The 21,171-nt window shown below is 40.6% G+C and overlaps 1 protein-coding gene across 2 annotated transcripts in view; it reads left to right on the forward strand.

The window, feature by feature from the left end:
• Positions 1 to 21,171, forward strand: part of unc5ca (unc-5 netrin receptor Ca) — a 167,902-nt gene that overhangs the window by 78,672 nt on the left and 68,059 nt on the right. For both annotated transcript variants that reach the window (XM_029510806.1, XM_029510807.1), the window contains exons 2-3: positions 5,235 to 5,471; positions 18,314 to 18,457. In XM_029510806.1, the coding sequence (XP_029366666.1) occupies positions 5,235 to 5,471; positions 18,314 to 18,457 (381 nt within the window). The remainder of the gene's footprint in view (positions 1 to 5,234; positions 5,472 to 18,313; positions 18,458 to 21,171) is intronic.

A 21,171-nucleotide genomic window follows, 5' to 3' on the forward strand; every position in this document is an offset into this window, starting at 1 on the left:
GGATAAGACCTTGATTAAGTTTCAAGTGGACGCAGATTATGTGTTGCCATGTGGTGTCTTGTTTTGAAAGGGATATGACACCCCAGGACACGGTGCATAATTCCCTGGCATGCTGCGTCAAGAAGCTCAACTGACTCTTTGCCCACACTCGGTCTCTTCTTTTATAAAGTGATCTGACTCAGAGAGATGAACACAACCCCACACCTGCATGCTGCATGTGTTATGCTGTTTGTCAAGCAACACAAATTTGCTGGTGCTTGTTTTATCTTTCTCATCTGAACCCCTTACCCCCAAATACAACTCTGAATTAAGAAGAGAGGGAAAAAAACTGAATTATATGATAGAAAGGAAGAAAGATGAGAAGATTGAAACTGTGTAATTACTATAACTAATAGTTGTTTTTTCTATGAAATCCCTGATTGTGAAAAAGAAATGTTCCTAAAGGATTTCATCCATCCATCCTATCTGGCCAACAACTGAATCGAAAGCAACTGGACTTAGGCTTGCCAAAGACGTTTCGCCTCTTACCCAAGGGGCTTCATCAGTTCATGGCGCAGCCATCTGACTAGTCCTCACTAGTCTGATATGACAATGACCTGGATGAATGAGAATATACACAGGCATCCATCCATCCATCAATCCATCCATTTCCAGGTCATGGGGTGTGCTGGAGCCAATCCCAGTTTACTCTGGGTGAGGGCGGGGTCACCCTGGACAGGCAAAGGGACTTCATTGGTTGTTTGCATCCTATACTGTGTATATCACAACATGTTAAGGCTACACTTCTTTATGTAGCATTTCATTGAAGGAAGGCTTTGTAGTATTCTGCATGCTACTGTACCTGCCGTGAACAGTAATACGCACTCCTCATACTGTGGTCATAGGTTTATTTTCTGTGTAAAGAAATTCTTACCCAGATGTGAAGCTATTGTTTCAAAACATGAATAATTAAATAGTGGATGGGTAAACTCTTAAGTTAAAGTTGAGCAATGAATCCCCAAATGGAAGATTCCAAAAGGGAGAACAATAAAACCCATTTGTTGTTTTCTTAAAACAACACTGTCAGCAAATGAAAGCTTGAATGCAAGAGAGAGAAAGAGAGTGAGAGAGCAGCTAGTTCAGAGTATTTATGGAGCTGCTGAAATACTGAAGGGTTACTCTTTATAGTGCCCAGGATGATCCCATCTTTACCATTGTGTCTGTGTGTTTGTGGGCATGTATAAACAGAATGGGCGCTGCATGCACAAGTTTACCTCTGTGTGTCTGATCAAACGAAAATATGCCCTTGTGGGTTTGCTTGCCTGCTTGTGTGCCTCCTGTGTGCAGGTTTTTCTCTGCCCTACACAAGTATGTGTAAAGTGGCCTGTTGTGTGTCTGTGTGTGTATGGGTAAAGCGCGACATCAAATATCTCATTCCACACCAATACTACGCTATTTCTCTGCTGTCTCACCATCCCTCACTTTCTCTCTCAGTTTTCATCTCTCTCTTCATCTCTCTAAACACTGTGAATTACCTCCCTAAGCCTTTTTAAGATTCAAATAGGGCGTTTCAATTGGATGTGATGGAGAGAGTAGAGAGGGGGTAATGAGTGTTGAGGAGGGACATTCAAATTTTCCTGTTCTTGAGAACAATGTGTATGTGTGTGCGTAGGGAGGAAAGGGAGAAATATGTGTCCCTTATGTCTTTCTTTGAGTACTTTGTATTTGTGGAGTTGCGTGCACTTTATTTTTGTCTGTGTTTGACTTGTACAATTTGGCAGCAAAAGTTTCTGGGATAGACAGGGATGCCTCAGCTGTGTTTGCTTTGTATTCTGTGCCTGTATGTGTATTGTTGTCAGTAATGGCTGGGGTAAATAAATAATAATGGATGATTTGGGGTAAAGGGGTACCAGTTTTAAAATTGTTCTTGTCAGTCTATTTACACTGTCTGTGTTTGTGTGTGTGTGTGTGTGTGTGTGCGCGTGCATGTACGCCTGTCTGTCTGTTTCTCAGTACACATTTATTTTTTCAGCTGCTGCTGATTCCAACTAACAGATAAGACGCTAAGGAGTATGATCTCATGATTTCCACGGCTACTGCACTGATACACATCATAGACCACTTACTGATAAAACAAATGCCTATTATACACACTCAAACAGACACACATTCCTACCCATGAGGCATTTTGACCCTATATGGCTTGGTTTGATTTGCTTTAGGAGGCAGACATGGTTTCAAACGTCTGAATTCATCAGCCCTACTCTCTGAAAATGCTGGTCATGTCTTAAAAGATATGACAATTGTAGTTATCTGTGACCCATTTGGTTAGTGTTTCCTTCCTCAATCTATCCCTCTCCTTTCTTTCCACTCCTATTGATCAATCTATCACGTAGTCAGTGACACACAATGATGATGGGTCACTTTTCCTGACATCTGTCCCAACACACTTACAGATATTTATTGTTTCAGTTTGTCAGTTTTTCTGAAGAGGGCCGCCTTATAGGTGTGAACGGGGGAATAAATGTGGTTTTTGCCCCTGGTACATATTTACTACATATCATAAATTGAACCTGGACATTGTTCTGCTACAGCCATCCATTATTGATGACAGCATTCAGGCAAGACATTTATGAGCTGGGCTGTTAGGATCAGTAATTCACCCTGTCAGGAGATCAAGAGAGAGAAGTGGGGGTAAAGAGGATCAGAAACAAGAAGAAAAAAAGATTTAGGAAGAGAAAGGAAATATAAAACCAAGAGGAAAAGTGAGTTGGTGAGAAGACGGAAGAAAGGATGTTGCAAAGGAGCAAGTTAACTAGACTTTTTTGAGACAAAGCTTTTATTCATGGGAAAACTTCCCTCTCATCGCTCCCCTTCTCTCTATTCTACCCACCATTTTCTCTGGATATCGTGTTTCCTATGCCAATCAATAATTTATAGCTGTTGCTCCAGAGTACTGGAACACCCCCCCCAGCCCCCTTTTTCCACAGCTCAGAATGACAGATGAGGGTGAGAATGGTTGTTGGGTCAAAGTGAAAAGAGGGAGGGGTGTAAAGCAGAGTGGTGGAGAAGCATAAACTAACAAGAATAGTGCAGTCGCTAAAGAGAAGGCAGTGCGGTGAGAGTGAGAAATGAGATTGGCAGAGAAATGGGTGAACATGATGCTGGATAAATGACCAAGAATGGGAGAAAATTTAATTATATGGGGAGAATGTCTACCAATTTTCATACTGTCACAGAACTAATTAGAGAAGAACGAGAGAAAATGTCAGCTCCATGACATCAAAGTTGGGCGATGCCCATTTACTCTGCCCCTATTTTTGTCTTGTTGTTTTACCTAAGCTGCTTTTAGCTCCTAGCCCACAGAGTCACACCACACCACTATTCTCTGAGATAGGGATCGCAACCGCACGCACACACACACACACACACACACACATAACATTAGGATGCACAATTTTGTGTAGACTTTTGTTGGGTAAATTTGTGTTTTTCTTTTTCTGTGTGTCTGCAGCCATGGCACATTGGACACAGGACTGAAAAAAAGATGTTGACCTTGAAGCTCTATGTCACAAAGGTTTTGTTGAAATTTTCCCACAACTCACAGGCAGTCACACACAGAAGAACGCACTAACTCACACAGGCTGACTGAAAATGACAGTTTTAATGAAGAATCTGCATTCACATATGTGTGTCAGTGGCAAAAAAAAGAAAGAAAGGCCTCTTTCTCCCACCTGCTTTTATAATCTAGTGTGTTTTGGAGACCTTGGCAACCTGGTAACAAAACCTCCTTGGTGTCCTTTTAATTGAAGCTGGGGGTGGGAGTGAAGTTTGGACAGGCTCACAACAGTGTGAGAATAAGAAAGTGAGAGAAAGCAGGAAGAAGGAGAATAAGAAAGTTGATGATGCCCTCAGTGTTGACTGCTCTGTCTGTGTAGCTGTTTCCTCTTGACTATCTGTCCGTCTGTCTGTCTGTCCACTTCCTTTCTGGCCCATATCCTTCTCTACTTTCCTGCGTTGCATAATTTAAGACAAATGTTGCATTAAAGGTTTAGGACTTAGTGAAATAGTGGGCTCATTTATAGCGAGTTTGCCATTTTGTTGTGCTATTCAAATGTATCATGAGAATTATTTTTACTAATGTGTCCAACTAAGCACCGTGGCAAGTAATGTACAGCTGATTTTCCCAAACCAGCCAATACACACTGTTGTGCATTGCACTCATGGTGAAAGACAAAGCAAAAGTGTGGAGAAGTTTAGCCAATTATGTGTTTGAGTTTTACTGATGAGCTCACCACCTTGTCCCTGAGATAGAACTGTCTAGATAGTTCGAAAGGAGGGGTGAATGAGTGACTGGTTTTGGATGCAACCTTGATTTGAGTCGCACAAAGACCTTGAACTGTGCATTAAGTTGATAAGTTGATACCCCAGCCTGTCTGTGAGGGATTAAACTTGTATGAGTTTCAAGTAGTTGTGCTTCAAGGTGTTGGTGGGTATGTAATACATTTTCTTTGCTTGCTGAATAAAGAGGGGCAGGCTAAAGTTGTGTGGTTTTGTTTGTTTGTTTAGATTTCCATAATGTTGCCGGAAGCTAATGTCCAAATCAGCTATTCTGTAATGGCTGGGACTTTTATACTCACACTGAGTTTAGTTGATCAGGTAGACAAATCCAACAATATTGTGTTCAGTGAAGTTCAGTTTTCTGGTACAGTCATCTCAGTCATGCATACAGTTAAAGTAGTCTTTTGAATGGAATTATTCTAAACTGCGCATTAAATTTTTGCACGAGGGTTAGATCATTGATTTAGAAGGAAATCAGGCATTGTGACCCACCTCATGTCTCCCTCTCTCGTCTGCTTCTTCTCTATCAATTTGTCATGGTCCACAAATGGACACCACAATCAGGTGCTGATTAAAGGTGCATTTTATGGCTCAGTGGAGGAAAATTGTTCCCTGTCCAGGTCACTGGTTTGTGATATCAGTGATTAGTGACCAGATGAAAACGGCAGTGTCTAGTCCTCACGCATTTCAGGGGGGGAAAGGGTTAGACAATGCTGCTCACTGTTGTGAAACATAGAATGAGAAAGAAGGATTGAAAGAATGCAGCATATTCTGTCTGAACTGACTGTGCTGTCCTGTTATTCGTCAAAGCGTGTTGATAAAACAAAGACCGATTAAGCCAGAATGTGAAAAATATTCTCCACCACAGCATTGGCTGTCATAAATCTAACCATTTCATTTTCTTTCTCCCACAGTTAGAGATGATGATGACTTCCTGAGTCTGAGTGAGCTTCCAGAGACTTTCCCCTCTGACCCACCAGAGCCCTTGCCTCACTTCCTGTTTGAACCCGAGGAAGGTTACATTGTCAAGAATAAACCTGTCAATCTCTACTGCAAGGCAACTCCTGCCACACAGATTTACTTCAAGTGCAACAGCGAGTGGGTGCATCAGAAGGACCACACTGTAGAGGAGAGAGTGGATGAAAACTCAGGTGAGTGAAGTGTCAGATGGCCATAATAAACCAGTTGAGTGCTGTCTTGTTCTTCTAAGTCACATCGCATCACATTCTATAATCTTAACCTTAACTTTAACCTTGAAATGGATGCAGGATTTTACAGTAGTAATTACATGTCTGTATGATAACTTAGCAGCTGAGCAGCTAGCCCCTCTTCTAGACCGTCCTAACCGCCTATGTCCACACAGGAACATCAGAGAAAAATGGATTTTTGATTTGAAGCTGCCTTATTCTGCATTTTAATAGGTTTTAAATATGTGGTCTGTTTGGTTTGCACTGCAAGGAGGAGACCTCTCCTTACAATTTGGCTCCTGGCCAAAACCTCCTGAATGATTAACACTGAAGGAATCCAAACTTTGAAAAATGCTGGACAGCTCAAAACAAGCTGCGCTAACATATGTTAAAGCTCACAGGTCCTACTGATGTATCCTGCGTCCATGTGAGTGTCACAGGAAGAAACACTTTCATGCAAAACTTCTGTTCAGTGTTTTTACCGCCATTTTATTAAAGGTGGACACTCGTGCAGATGCTACATATCCAGGTGAAAATCTGATCATGAAGAATGAGCACTGAAGGAATCCTCGCCTTGAAACAAAAAGACAATAAATTCTTCTCGAGTGAAGATATCAGCTCCTGTGATCCTGCAATAACTCTGAATTTAATCAAAGTATTATTGTTGTTTTAATAGACTTTTGACAGACTGGCAACTGAAAAAGTGTGTTGGACTTTGCTTTGTAAATAGAATAGAGGTTATGAAAATCTTTAAATAAAAAACAATATCCTGAGGCAGCAGTGCTGTGGTAAACCCTGAAAGCTTTGGGCACACACTCCCATTCACACAGATACACAAACAACTCTAACCCTGAGCTTTATATCAAGTGCAACAATAGAATGTGGGTGGATGAGATGAGATGTTAAAAAATGCGTTGAAAAAGACAATAAATGAAAACTGACATGTCGAGTGGGTATTCAGTAGGGTAGAGATGTTTATTTGTTGAAATAAAATTTTTGACAGAAAACAGTGATTGCAAAAAATAAAAAATAAAAATGCAGCTGTGAATGCAAGACCTAAAGAAGGAAACCACACTGATATCCAACAAAAAAGTATGAATAAAATAGGCAAAGTACATGAAAACATAGTACAAAATGCATGCATTTAATACAGCCTTAACAACTGAAAGCGGACAGCTGAATGGGTAGACTCAAATATTGTTTAAATATTGTTCAGATGTTTGGTTATTTGTCCAGAAAGCGAGGTCACATGTCGGACGCGTGCACACAGCTGCCACACTGCCAGCACTGTACTGCAGCGTTCACAGGACAGTTTAATAGGATCCACAGTGATGTACTGGACCGCAGCCAAACCTCCACACTTGTCACTTGACAGCACATTGTATTACTCTACTAGCTAGGTAATGATGAATCATGCTGTTGCTTTGGCAGGGAGACGAAGAATTTACACAACCTGGTTTCTGGGACTTAAGATTGACGTGCGTTCAGCTCCACCTGCTTGTTAATGAGCACTTGGCCCCACAGTGAGTGATTAAACACAGGCTGAAAACTGTTTTAAGAAACCTGATATAAGTAGCTCCAGTGTGAAATTCAGGATGAGGTCGGATTGCACAAACAAGTGCAGTGGGGGTTGAATTCTTTTAGATAGTAGTTTCCCTAATGAAGTGGGTTAGATGGTACTCAAATTTAATCTGCTCCCCCTTTGATTCCTTAGTGTATATGATGCAAAGAATTGTGAGGAAGCAGAACTTCTGGTTTTGTCTCAACTCAGGTTGACATATGGATTTCCCTACTTAAGATTTCTCCTTCCAACACCACCTGAAGCCAAACATTATGTATGTGCGTGTGTGTGTTTGGTGGTGCTGGCTGCTTTGTTGGTCTGCTGCAATGCTAAACCCAAGGCAGAAACAGAAGCAACTGAGCTGTGCAGTGGTGATGTTTCCCCCCCGATTCAGCTGTCACACATGAATAGTCGAGGCAGAGGCGAATAAGTGCATCAAAACCTTCAAGAGGTAAACATTAGAGAAGAGAAACAACAGGTACAAATAAAGAAGCACACAGTGCCAAGAAAAGTTTTAATAGGCAGTATTGCAGTCTCAGCTGGAGAGCAGGTCTCACATCAGACTACAGTCGACTTCACTTCTAAGTGAAGTGTATGTTTTACGTGCCTTCATCCACGTAAAACATACACTTGATTTCTTAAACATGTTTTTCTTTGAGCAGTTTTATAATTTTTTTACATTTTCCAGTCCCTCGCTGTGAATAGTTAGGGCCCGAGCACTCTCAAGTGGGAGAGCCCTATTGCATTCCTTGGCGTTATTTTTCTTCCGCCGTTACAGTGGCCTTTTTGGGGACTTTAACATACCGCAAAACTCATGAAACCTGGACCCATATTTCATTCGCTGCAGCAATGTATGTCAAAAAATGCCTTCACTACACCGCCTTTTGTTGAGCCCCTCGCTCAGGATTAATGTAGATGAACAAAAATTTGCACCCATACCATACTTACATATACAGTAGCATTCAATCTGTACCAATTTCTGCACACCTGTTCAGACTCCCACTCTGAACACATCTATGTCAATACTGAATCACACGCAGATGTACAAACATAATGTAATTTTCATGATATTTACAGGGTCTGTTCTCCACATTCTACACTATGACATGACCTGACATCGGATTGGTGGATTTTCTCTAGCGCCACATAGTGGATACTCATAACTAGAAGTCAACAAAACTCCAACCTGCATTGCCCAATCTACCCATTATTTTGCACACATAAGACTCCTGTACTGATCACTTCTCCATGTCAGTTCTGAGTCACAAGCAAAGCTCCACCTCTTGCACACAGGAAGTTGGCGCAATAATGCGTACGCAAATCATCCTTTTTTTTTCTTTTTTTTTTTTTTTGCAGCTAAATTAATTAATAATTGCTCCTGCTTTTCCTTTTAGTTGTCTTTCTTTCTTTCTTTCTTCCTCAGTTTGCTTTAATTTATCTACCTCCTCAATTTTTTTTCTCACATCCTCATATTTTCTTCTTTGAGTCATTTCCTATTCCGACACTAGTCCTTTCTGTCTTAAAAAACTTTATGTGCCCTGAGGCGGATTAGCATTTCAGACAAATAAAGGCATGGTTGTCTTCAATTTCCGCTGCAGCAGTGCAGGCAGACATACAAAATAACGGAAAGGAAAAAAATAAAGGTTGTTTATTCTTAAGGTAAACCAGGGATATTTAATCTAAGGTTTACCAAATATACTGACAAACGGGTATCTTCCATTCGCCTCCTTCTCTCTCTTTTTACTTTCTCATAATTTTTCTTCAGTCTGTCCCTCAGTGTTCATCATGGATGCATTTTGCAGCTGCTTGTCATTTATTAGCCTCCCATCAGCTGTTCATTTACTAGCTGCGGGATTCCAGAGAGGAGTGTTATTGAGAGGAAATCCTGTTCAGCTAACAATGGGCAGATTTAGGGTCTTATACCACATGTGATGGAGCTCTCAGGATAAGGATCATCGAGTCAGCCATATAAAAACCATCAAGTCCAGGTTCGTGTAGATTGACTTTAGTTTCTGTGGGTTTAATCTTATAGTTACATTGTTATCTTTCTCAATGTCCCTGCTTGTTAAAATAACTCTCAACCCCAATTAAAACATGGATTAGGTTTTCTGCTTAAGCTAAGCTTTTATTTATGCTTAATGTAGAAGGCCTTCATAATGCCAGCTAACAAATGAACGGATCGACTTTTCACTTTTTTACAACGCTCTGGGACAGAATATTTGAGGCACACAATAATCCATACAGATGAACTCATAAGTCTAAGGAATAGATAAATTAGCAGGGTGCATTATACCATATCAAGAAATGCTAGAGTGTGGAGCATTTTCCAAGAAACAATCACTCTTTACTTGACTCTGCTGTGGCCTTTACTTGAATTTGAAATGAACAAAGATTCTAGATGGTACTAAATGTCTCTTAGCTAAAAGAAATCCAACTGGTATCCTCACGTAACACCTCCATCATACGAACTGTACTGTTTATACATAACAGATGAGGCCCCAACAGTACAGAGAGAGAGAGAGAAACACATATCTATACATAGAAACACACGTGTGCATGAGTAAATGGAAGAGTCTGTGTGTGTGTATGTACACGCTCTGTTTATCTGTGTGAAAATCTAAACTCTGTAAGCTGTTTTCTCCTCTTCTCCTTCCCGCTGTTTCACAGCCACAGCTACTGCTTTCTGCTGTCTTCTCACTCACTTTCTTCCCTCATTTTCCATTCCCTTTCCTTTTTTCCTTTTTTTTCCTCTTTCTTCTGCTCCATGCTGTTTTGTACTTTGCTTTAATTTCCACTGAGTGAAAACTGAGTGAGCAGTAGCAGATAAAACCTGAGCTGGACTAAGCGGGGGAGAGAGGTTGGACACGATGGAGGGATGCTGATGGAAAGCACCTTTGAGAGGGCTGGGAAGGCCAGCTGATATCAAGGACTCACACTGAGGAGAAAGATGATATGAATCCTGCCGAGTTGTTTTCTTTCTCAGTGTAACCGCCTCCCTCTCCCTGTGTTTCGCATCCTTTTTTTTTTTTTCCAGGAAAAAGTAAAGTCAGCTTAAGTCGTGAAACACAGTGTACCTTTGATCGAGGGGATCGAGTTAAAAATGTTATCATGTACAAACAAAAGTTATAACATGAATGAAACAAAACTTGAAAGTTTTATGTGTGATGTGTTGCACGAACAGCGTTTTAATCTCCTATGATGGAAAAGATAAGAAACAAATGTGTTTGTAGATGACAGTGAGGATAAATTAAATAAGGTTGCATGAAAGCAACCACAGAAATCAGTGCAAGGCTCTTCATGTATTCCTTTTATTGTGAAATCATCATCATGATAGCAAATAGACAACAATGGCATCAAAAAGCTCTATGAAATCTTTTGTATAAAGTAGCGGAATGTGCTGTAACTGGAATTATTCATAACGTATCACAAAAAGCATTTTTCATGGCATGTTTTGACAGGGAACGTAATCAATAACATTAACATCAGCTGCACCTTATGACGTGCTCCCTGTTTCTGGGTCTTGTTCCATTGTGATTTGCTAGAAAGCATCAATGAGACATCAATGTTATTTGTCCCACTTCTGCTCGTCCTGCTCGACACGCCTGCCATGAAAAAGCTATTTCACTTTTGATTTTGAGACAAATTACTTATAGGAATAACAAGGCGCTGAGTGTCTGCCTTGAGCCTGGTCATTTTGAACTCTTATGGGCAACATAGCGAGCCCCTCAAATGTCCTCTCCTTCAACAGATACTGACTGCTAATGTCTTTGCAAGCTTCAGAAAAGAAGGGACACGGCTCAATCCTTACACTGACTGCAAAGATGATAATAGACAGTAATGACAATGAAGTGGTAGAACTTTTCCACGGTCCATGAAGGCATAGTGCTCCATGAAGTAAAATACATGGCCTTTTTAAAGAGTGACACCACTAAGGGCGTGCATGCTGAACACAGTGAAATTAAGGAAAAGCCAATATGTATGTTGTGACAACACAATCAGTTAGTGGGACTGTAATCACATGGGGCCTCATCTGGCAGCTGGGGAAGCCAACTGAAGGTCACAGGCAAGTGTTGCAGTGTTAGGGAAGGGGCAGTTGGATGACCAAGGGGTCACTGAGGTCAGCTTGAAGCTAAAGGGAATGGGCTTGATTTCCTAAGCAGCAACGCTGCCTGTCACGGTATCCTTGAAAAACATACCTAACTTGATCTGCTCCTGCCATTCTCCTCTCCAGCCAGCTCCTAACTGCACATAAGTCAGAGCAGGAAATGCTAATTTGAAGTCCTTCACGCCAAGAAACTGTCTCTAAACAGACACATTACTGCAACGGCTTTATTAGAAGTGACATTTGCAAAAACGTGCTTACAGTTATCCCCCTCTGAATGATTGTAACTTAAGGTGGGAATTTACATAATTTGTCTAGATTGCGTATCTCAATGCGAAGGGCATTTCCAGTGTTTACTTAAGCAACATACGTACAACCTCAATATATCTCCATTAGCCTTGAAGTGTGTTAATGGCATATTGTGTACTGGGTTACTTACTTTGTCTCCATTACCCCAAAGTGTGAATGCTTATTAGTCTGCTAGCATTGACCTGTGACTCCACATCTACACATGCACGTACACACATGCATTATTGGCGCAACCAGTATTGGCTCGAGTGATTTGTGACCTCTTTCCCTCCTTTGCTGCCATCTCACTCGTATTGATTTCTTCTTGTCCGTCCTTACATCTCTCCCTCTTTCTCTTGCCCCTAACGTATCTCTTGTCCTCTCTCCCCTTCTCCCACATGCTGGCTTCACTCCCATTCTCATCAGCCTCCTCTTCTTTAATGCTTAATATTTTATTTTTACTCCATGTCCTGCATCTTCTGTCCTCTCTCTTTTAAGCTCTCTATCTCACCCTCACTTAAGATGAGATTTCAATTATTCATAACCATAAAGATTCATGAAAGAGGTCAATTAGCTTCTGTGTCAGTGATTTCTGATATGTAAGACCTGTGTATTTGTGTTTTGGTTGGTTTGTATCCACAAACTGGAAGTGTACTGCGCTGGGTGTGTGAAAATGTTTTATTTTTGGTGAAATTGCCTCTATATCACAAAATGCGCTGCTGCTTATTCCGATGTTTTTCGTGGCATGTCCATGTGTTTTTGTTGACAATAATTTAAGTTGGTTGCAGCTCCCGGTAGCCCTTCCTTTGTGTCCTGGAACGCTCCAGTTCACTGCCTCCTTAGACTTTATACTAGAGGAAGCAAAATGTGCATGCTGAATGACATTCACACATAGATGTGCACATGTCCACAAAGACACACACACACACACACACACATATTCAGGAGGTATTCTCATGTGAACCAGGAGGGACTGTGATGATCAATCAGTGTCAGGGTGGCAACCAATAAGAGAGTGTACACATATACACACATGCATGTGTACTCACACAGTCTATGTACATTTTGCACCTTGATTGTTCAATTCGTCACAGACGAGCGACTTTGCTCCAACGATGTCCTGGATGATTTCCCTCTGTCGACAAAAAACTCAGTCAACCCTCGCTCTCTCCCTTTCTCTCCATGTCTCTTTTGCTGTTATAATTTCACTTTTTCCATTTCATTTTTCCCCCCTCACCTGCTTCCACCTTTCACTCTCTTTTCTTGTACTTTTAATGACTTAATTTATAGAGCACGTTTGGATGATGTAACATGCCATACTCTGATTTTTAGTGCTGGCTTTGAAATGCCTTTCTAAGTGTCTTTCTGTGACGAATTGTTAAATAGTGCATTTTTTGTGTTGCATATGTATGAAATGCAGGATTGCAACGTTCATTCAGCCGCTTATCCGTTTCCACAGGGGGTGCTGGAGCCAAGTACACCCTGGACAGGTCACCAGTCCATCACAGGGCCAACACACAGAGACAGACAGAGACCAACAACCACTCACACTCAGACCTACAGACAGTTTAGTCACCAATTAACCCAAATATGATGCCTTTGGATGGTGGGAGGAAACCCACACAGTCAGGGGAAAACACAAAAACTGCACAGAAAGGCCCCAGGCTGGGAACCAAACCCATGACCTGCTTATTGTGAGGCAACAGCGCAAACCACTATGCCGTTGTGCTGACCAGGATGTCATCAATATTGTGCTTTCACACTGTAATTACTTGTAATACAGCTCAAATTCCACCTTATCAATGGGTGAAAGTAGAGTGTTTTCATGATGGAGGTTAAGAGTGATATCTTAACACATCACAACTGACTCCTAAAGGTGCTCAGCTGCAATTAAATCAGGGACTGCTTTCATAAAGAGAGACTTTGACGATGGCTTACATCTACTTCAGATTGAAGTCTTAATTCATTGTATAAAAGTGTCTAGTTGTTGACAATGTTAAATAGGGCTAATTTGCCATTGGTACATAAATTGCCACATTTTGCAAACTCAGAAATATTTGCCAACAGTTATAATGACACTTTGCTTTTAAAGTTCAGTGAAGAGGGGAAAAATAGCTTTTGAAACTGATTGAAATGCAGACCTGTGGCCACACTGACCCTTTTACAGCATCAGGTTATTGGCATCTTTAAAGATGTAGCACTGCAGCACCTGTGCTAAATATCATTGGGAGACCAGCCCCCGAAGGCCATAGTGTATGATTCATTTTTCTACTTATCATAACACTTTTGTCCCTGTGTGAACGTAGGTACAATTATAAAGCCTGAATGAATTCTTATTTTTAATTGATTAGCCTTCAATAAGAGTAAAACAATTCATCCAATTAATGAGCCAAACTTATTTATCAGTCTTTCAACGGCTGTATTGTATGGTTATATTAGATTTTTTCTCTTTCTTGGCTATCTCATTGCATCATGGCCAGGTATTTTTGAATGTACAGTACAGGCCAAAGGTTTGGACACACTTTCCTGTTCATTTGAATGAGAAGATGTGTCCAAACTTTTGGCCTGTACTGTATAAAGCTCATTTACATACATGAAAAGAAGGCAATAATGTTCACTGAATGGCTCTAAAACAATTAAAAAACTTAAATTGAACAGGATGCTCTTCATTAATGCAGTATTTATTGCAGAGATGTCCCCGACCCTGGATGTATATGTTCTGACCCCTCTGGGGCACTGGGGAAATAATAATAGCCTGTGCTGACTTTTCCACTATTCTCTGTTTCTTTTTCCCAAAGGCCTGTCTGTTTGAGCTGTCTCCGATCACATTTAAACACCACAAAGCTTTTGAGTGCATTTGCTCAGTTAATAGTAGATATCCGTGGATGTAGCAACTTATCCAGACCACTCTAAACATTTTTCTGGTTGAAATTTGCTCCAAAAAGAAACCAGTCGTGTCAACCATGTTATAACCAACAATGGCCTCATTACACTTTCTATTCTGCAATTTATACTTCTTTTTGTCTGCATGTCCAATAAGCATTTGTCAAACAAAGTCCAAACCTGACAAACCACTTTCACTCTCTATTGTACATTCATTTTCCCAGTTGACAGGCAAACATGGTTACAACAACTGACACAGTGGATAAAAGAAATAACTGTGGGTTGTGCTCAGTTTTGTGAGTGATAGAAATGTTTGCAACGGTATCCACTTGTCTTGATACTCATCCTCCATTTTTCATCTCCTCCTTTTCCCCTCACCTCCCCGAGCTGACAGGAATGGTTTTTGTTGACGTGAATTGCTGTCATGCTATAAGACACCCAAATTCCATGCTTGTCTTCCCATAACAGAATGAAGTGAATGCTCTGAGCACTGTAAACAAAATGAGACACCATACTAAGCTTCATGTAATTCAGTAGTATTTGATTTGTGTGCCATAGCAACAACTGAGGTTGTACCAGTTTCAGCAGCTCAGCTCCAGATCTAGTGACATCTGCCTTTTATCTATGCCTATTTTTTCCTTGACACGTTTTTGGTATTGACCCTGAGGGAAATCGAGAGATGTGTTTTTATTTTGTTTTGTTTTATTTTTTTGCAGGATCCAGATAGGTTTAAATTTGTGGTGTCAAAACTTTTGCATACTCATTATGCTGTTATGCCTTTCTCCCAGTACTTGTAGTCCCCAGCTGGCACAGATGAAACTGTAGGATGACACATTATATTTCAATGTTTGACATCCAATTACAGCCACTTTCACACAAACACAGTGAAATGCAGGAAAACCTATGAACACAAAATCAGTGGTGAAATTCTACAAAGGGAGATACATATTTTTGTTGCAACAGTAACTTTAACATTTTCTCTTTCTTTTTCATGATTATTATTACTATTGTTTCAGTTTCCACTTTAGTTTGACTCTTGCAACTATTTGAATAGACTAATACTTAACCAATAATCTTGCTACACCACTTTTACACCAACAACAGCGTCTGGTTATTGATAGTTTACTCATTTTATTTTTTCACCCTGACCTTCGACCCAAACTGAGCAGGCAGTATCAAATTGCTGCTTCATTTTAGCTTCCCTGAAATGTTTTAAAACATTTCATCATTACAACCATTGATTTTACTCTCCATGAAACCAGCTCTGCTTTTTGTATTCAAATTCTGATTTGGTTTTTCCTTCTTTCTGTTTTTAAAGCTGTGCACGTGATCCAGGCATTGGGATTGACTTGATGCAAGCCTGTAGATTTCAGATTTATTGTGTGTGTATATTTTTATGTCACAAATAAATACAATTATAGTAAATTAAATGTAAACCTCATTATATATTTCATGTGTCATCTACATTCATTTTGAATAAGACAAAAATACACTTGATGTTTCAGTGAACTATACTGCCTCTGTGTTGGTGTTGCTTCTAAAGAAAGCAGAATAATGATATGGAACAACTTGAAGTAGCTTCGGCTATATTTATCAGGGCATGCTACATAAGTGTACAAAGCTCCTGTAAAAGCCAACTTTCTTCAACCCTCTGCCGGGAGAAAGGAAACCTCCCATGCAATACTATTCAGTTGCTATGTTTCAGACAGGATACCTGAGGTGCAGCTGCTGTCCCACATGCTTCTGTATTATTTTTTAAGTAATAACTGGGGCAGAACAGGTGATAGCACAGATTAATATCTGTAGTTTTGACTGTTCCCTGGAATGGGGTGCAATAGCCTCCTTTTTTCTATCTTCCACATTGAGCCCTATTTACTGATGTATCAATGTATTTATTAAGAGAAAATGTAGATTTGATCAAGTGGTTGATTCTAGGCCACTGTTCATGCCATCAGAGAATGTACAGTGTAGCTAAACTGGTTTATTGGTTTAACAATGATCTTTGGATTAATAAGCCATGCAGGCGGTGAAGTAAAGGCTTTAAATGTAAATAGGTTTCCATTTCTTTGTCTCCTTCTCTATCTCTTGCTCTGTCTTCTGTCCCCATGGTCCCATTCATGTACTGTCCCATATGCTTTCTTTGCATTTCTTTGAGTGCATTTGTCATAACCAGCTGTGTGCCTCATTTAAACCACTCACTTTAATTGCCTCACTTTCCTCATTTCTTCGGCAGTAGCATTCTCACTGGTCTCCACCTCGTTCCTAACTCCTTTTCTTTTGGTCCGTGAGCTGTGTACTTTGCTCATTGTGACTGACTGCCTATTGGCTGTCTCAGCTTTAGTCCTGGATTGCTTGCTGGTTATAATTGCCTCCTTAGCTGCCATTTTCTTAGCCTCTATCTCCACCGCTCTGTCTCATGCTCTTTCATTTAAGCTGTGAAACTATAACAATCTCCCTTGTTTGCTAGTTTGCTTTGGTGCTTGTATTCACTCTAGTTTTTATACCATCTTTGCTCTTTGCCCTCGAAACTTCACCCGCTCACAAGCAATTATCCCTTGTTGTGCTAGCTGTACCTTCCGCAGGCCTTCTACTTTCATCCTTACTTTGCTCTTTGCCCTCTGCCTCGGAGCTGTTTGAATTGCCAAATCATCTTAGTTTCCCCCCTTACCTTTCCAGTGCTTCTGTCTTAATGTCCCTTCTTATCCATTTTTATTTTTTGTGACTCCATCTTCTAGCTTGTATCTCTAAAGATTTTGTTGCCTTCCTACCCTGTTGCCCTCATGGGTTTCTGAGTTTCTCGTGAATTCTCTTGCCAGCCATTAATGGCCTTTAGTCCATCATAATCCTGCTCCCTGAATTTCACTCTTTGCCTTCCTCTCTGTCCCTCTGGCCTCTATGCTGGCTTGCTTAATATAACTGTCTCTCAATTTCTCTTCAGTGGCAAGAACTTACCGAGAGTCCTCTTAAGCAATAGGCTAAAGTCAGATTTGTGGAGCCCCATAGAAAATGTTTCTTGGGTCTTTGTAACGCTACTGAACCTGAAATAAACTGCCAAGATCTTTTCTCATGGCATTTTGGATGTCTACTCCCCAGTCCCCACCACTTTCACCTAAAACCCATTTTTATCTCCTTTTCTTTTTCCTTCCCGATTCACATTTTCTTGCCCCCACCCATCTCTTATTCTGCCTTCCCCCTCTTCCTTTCACTGTGCCACTGTCATGTAGCTCTTCATTACTTCTACTACTCTACTGATTCTCTCATCTCTTATCACTCTGGGAGCTTAAACTTCTCTTTTGTTCTTCAGTCCCGCTCTTACTTGCTTTACTTTATTTTGTTCCACTGTCATGCATTTCCTGAATTTTCTCAATCTTGTCTCTCTTTTTTTCCCCCAGCTAGTCTTCTATTTGTTTCTGTCTCATGTCGTCCATATTATAATCCTGAGTTCATCCCTTGCTCCTCATTTCCTCTGCAGTCCTCTTATATCTGTGTTTCCCTGCAGACCTATAAGTAGGGTGCAGCTATTTAAACCTCACACTTATTCTTCACATGGCGCTGTGTTCAGAACACCAGAGAAAAGAGGGAATCGAAAAGTGAGATAAGTGGGAAAAAATGCAAAAGTAAAATCTTACCAAGTTTTATTAAACCCAGAGCGAATCTACTCAGTAAAGTGACCTGTGTTTGTAAACAGCAGCAGATATTGTATGATTAGCCTTCGCCTGTATTTAATTACTTAGGCATTCACTGTGCACTGCTTTGACTGCTGCTACTTAAGCTAACATAGAGCACCATCACAAAAGGAGGGGCTTAAATAGACTCTAGCTTTTAGTCTTTGGGTGTCTCTCTATGAAACTAGAAGTTTCGAATCACTTAGCATTTATAAGAGCTTTTCTTTCTTTTCTTTTTTTGTGCTTCGAATTTAAATCTTATTTGATATTCTAAATCATACAACAGTGCTCTTTCTGTCCTCTGCAGGTCTGGTGGTAAGAGAAGCCAGCATTGAAATAACACGGCAGCAAGTGGAAGAGCTGTTTGGACCTGAAGATTACTGGTGTCAGTGCGTGGCCTGGAGCTCTGCTGGAACCACCAAAAGTCGCAAGGCCCATGTTCGCATTGCATGTAAGTACACTCCTGCGCTGGCATGCAAGGTGTTTACACACGACTGCACATGTCTGAATGCATTGGCGACTGCTTGACGAGTGCTTGACACTTGTTGGTGAGCACAAGCATCATTGTAAAGAAATAAAAATTCTGTCATTTTGTTTCTCAAATGAAAAAGCACACAATCGTCCATGCACAGCCATAGTTATCACCTCCGCTCCTCTGGCTCAGTCTCATGAAAGGAGTCTTGCGTGAAAGACGGCAGTCCTTAGAGGATGGGAATGGCTGATAGAGAGAGATTATGAAGATCTTAGACAAATGCACGTGTGCATGCACGGTTCCAGTGCCGATGTACATTACATTGACACTCAAAAATAAAAACACCAAAATGAATTAAATAAATACACACAGGAGTTGGTTAAAGTGTATATTTTCATCATCCAAATGCTCTCAGATTTCAGTTTTGTTTAATCTGGCAGGACACTATAATTTGTTGTCTCAGCTTCACAATAAAAGCCATTCTGTATTTTTTTCTTTATAACTTGTACAATGGGCTCTTTTGAAAAAATAAATTGCATTAAAACATACATTTCAAAAAAGGATTCAAACTTTTACCATCTACATGGCTGTCTTTTAATGTGTGTCATGAGGTATGACGTTTAACTACAGGGCTCACTGGAAAAAAAAAACTTCACCTCTAGAAGAACCTTCACAATTGCTTTACACTGAATGATGCATTGAGGGGGACTCAGAAGTAAAAACTGTCGAGAGTAGCGAGATAAATCTAGTTACCCATCAGTCGCTTCCTTTTATGGTCTGCTGAACAATTTATTAAGAGAACTGGGAGTCCGACTATAAGGTCAGCAGAACAGAACACGGACTGGACTTAAACCAAGCGGACTCAATGCCACTTTAGCAATAATCACATGAGAAAATCATTTCAGGATTGTTAGACCTCTGCAACTGTCCAAGGAGAAGGTCAGATCCTGTTGTGAATGAACCTTGACAGCTCTGCAGTGACGATGTAGCCAGGGAGTTGAGCTGTTGGATAGAAATCACCTGATGCCCCGTTTGTTATTTTGACATTAGGTTTGTATGTCAGAATGGATTGCTCCTTCAAAGCTCCTCTCGCCAGCCTAGGGAATTGGACCCACAACAGTCGCTTTCCAAGTATCATTGCTCTGGTCAGTTCAGCCATATATGACAACTGGGACTTGTCCTAGTGTTCAGGTTATTGAAAGGTCAAGCAAAAATAAAATGTCAATAACAAACTGGACCCCACCTCTGCTGTTTACCTGACTTCCCCCAACAGTGTGGCTGTGCTTGAGTGAACTCTTAAAAGGACAACTGGGGGCTTTGATGGAGTCCATTTAGCAGGCGTGCACAACAAACTGCACACATCCTAATATGTAGTACTTCAACAGACAATATCACTCTAACACACACACACCCTGGAAAACGTGTTTTCCCTGGTTGATCTTTTTGGAGCTACAGAAAGAAATCCATCATGTTGACCCTTGTTTCCCACTTCAGGTTATTTTATTTGGCTGTAAATGTGTCTTACATTTTCTTGTTCGCAGAGCTTTGCTGGTTGGATTATTTATTTATTTATGGACAGGCATTTATTTATTACATTTACCACAGTCGCTTTACACACTATGCTCACTCTCTTATTACTTAGTCTGAGTTGATCTGCACCAGATTTTTGGGGTAAATTTACTGTTGTGCATTTTTATAAAAAAAAACCAAACAAACAAAAAACAGCTAACTGAGACCAAGTACAGAGACTGATCACAGTAGTGTGGCATTACCACGGTATTAATACTCTGCAAGGCTTTGCCATGTGAGAATGTGTTTCTGTCTATCTGGAGAGACGAAGTGACACATCAGAAATATCTCTGGAAGATCTGCTAATAACGTACTCGGCTGGAATGGGTGCTCCTTTTGGTGTAATGAGTGCGGGGTAATGTGCTGTTTGGGCTGATACTTGCTGAGAAACAGATGCGGACACGTGTACGTATATACAGGCTGCTGATGTTCTCAGAGGCAAACATTAAATGCAGACAGCTGGATGCCCCAATGTTTAATGATGCACCTTTTCAACATAGACAATCACTGCACCTCTAAGTGTGCATGCATGCATGCGTGTGTGTGCATGTATGAGGGAGGGGCAACATCTATGCCGACATTACTCTACGACTGTAGTATCCCTGACACCAGTATCATCATGTGACGTCAGCGTAAAGTAGACTTAATCAGCCCAGTCAAAGTCCATGCTTACTGCACATCACTTTCCATGTGCCTGTTTTATCAATTTTTCCAACCACTACTCATTTGTTTCTTCGTCTGCCTCAGTCTTAATCATTAGTGTGTAAATCATACAGTAAAGACCTAGAATGCACCACAGATCCTATATCTTTCCTCCCAATACTCAGGTGAACTTACTTCTCATACCAGAGAAGCTAAAATAATTACTTGTCATGCGCTGTTCAATGGCTGCCCATTGGTCTACACTGAACCATAGAGCTACACTTCTTCATGGAAAAAACCTGCATACCTATCTTTGACACATTTTTTTCACATATGCAGTATATACAGTAGTATTTCACACACCTAACACCTTTGCTGGAGGTTTGGGAAAAGGATGATGATGGAGGATACTTTTAAGAGTGCTTGATGGACCAATAGATATCACGGAGAAAAGAGATGATAGAAAACCAGCCCATCTTTTA

Source organism: Echeneis naucrates, chromosome 9 (genome assembly GCF_900963305.1).
Source record: "Echeneis naucrates chromosome 9, fEcheNa1.1, whole genome shotgun sequence".
Lineage (NCBI taxonomy): Eukaryota > Metazoa > Chordata > Actinopteri > Carangiformes > Echeneidae > Echeneis > Echeneis naucrates.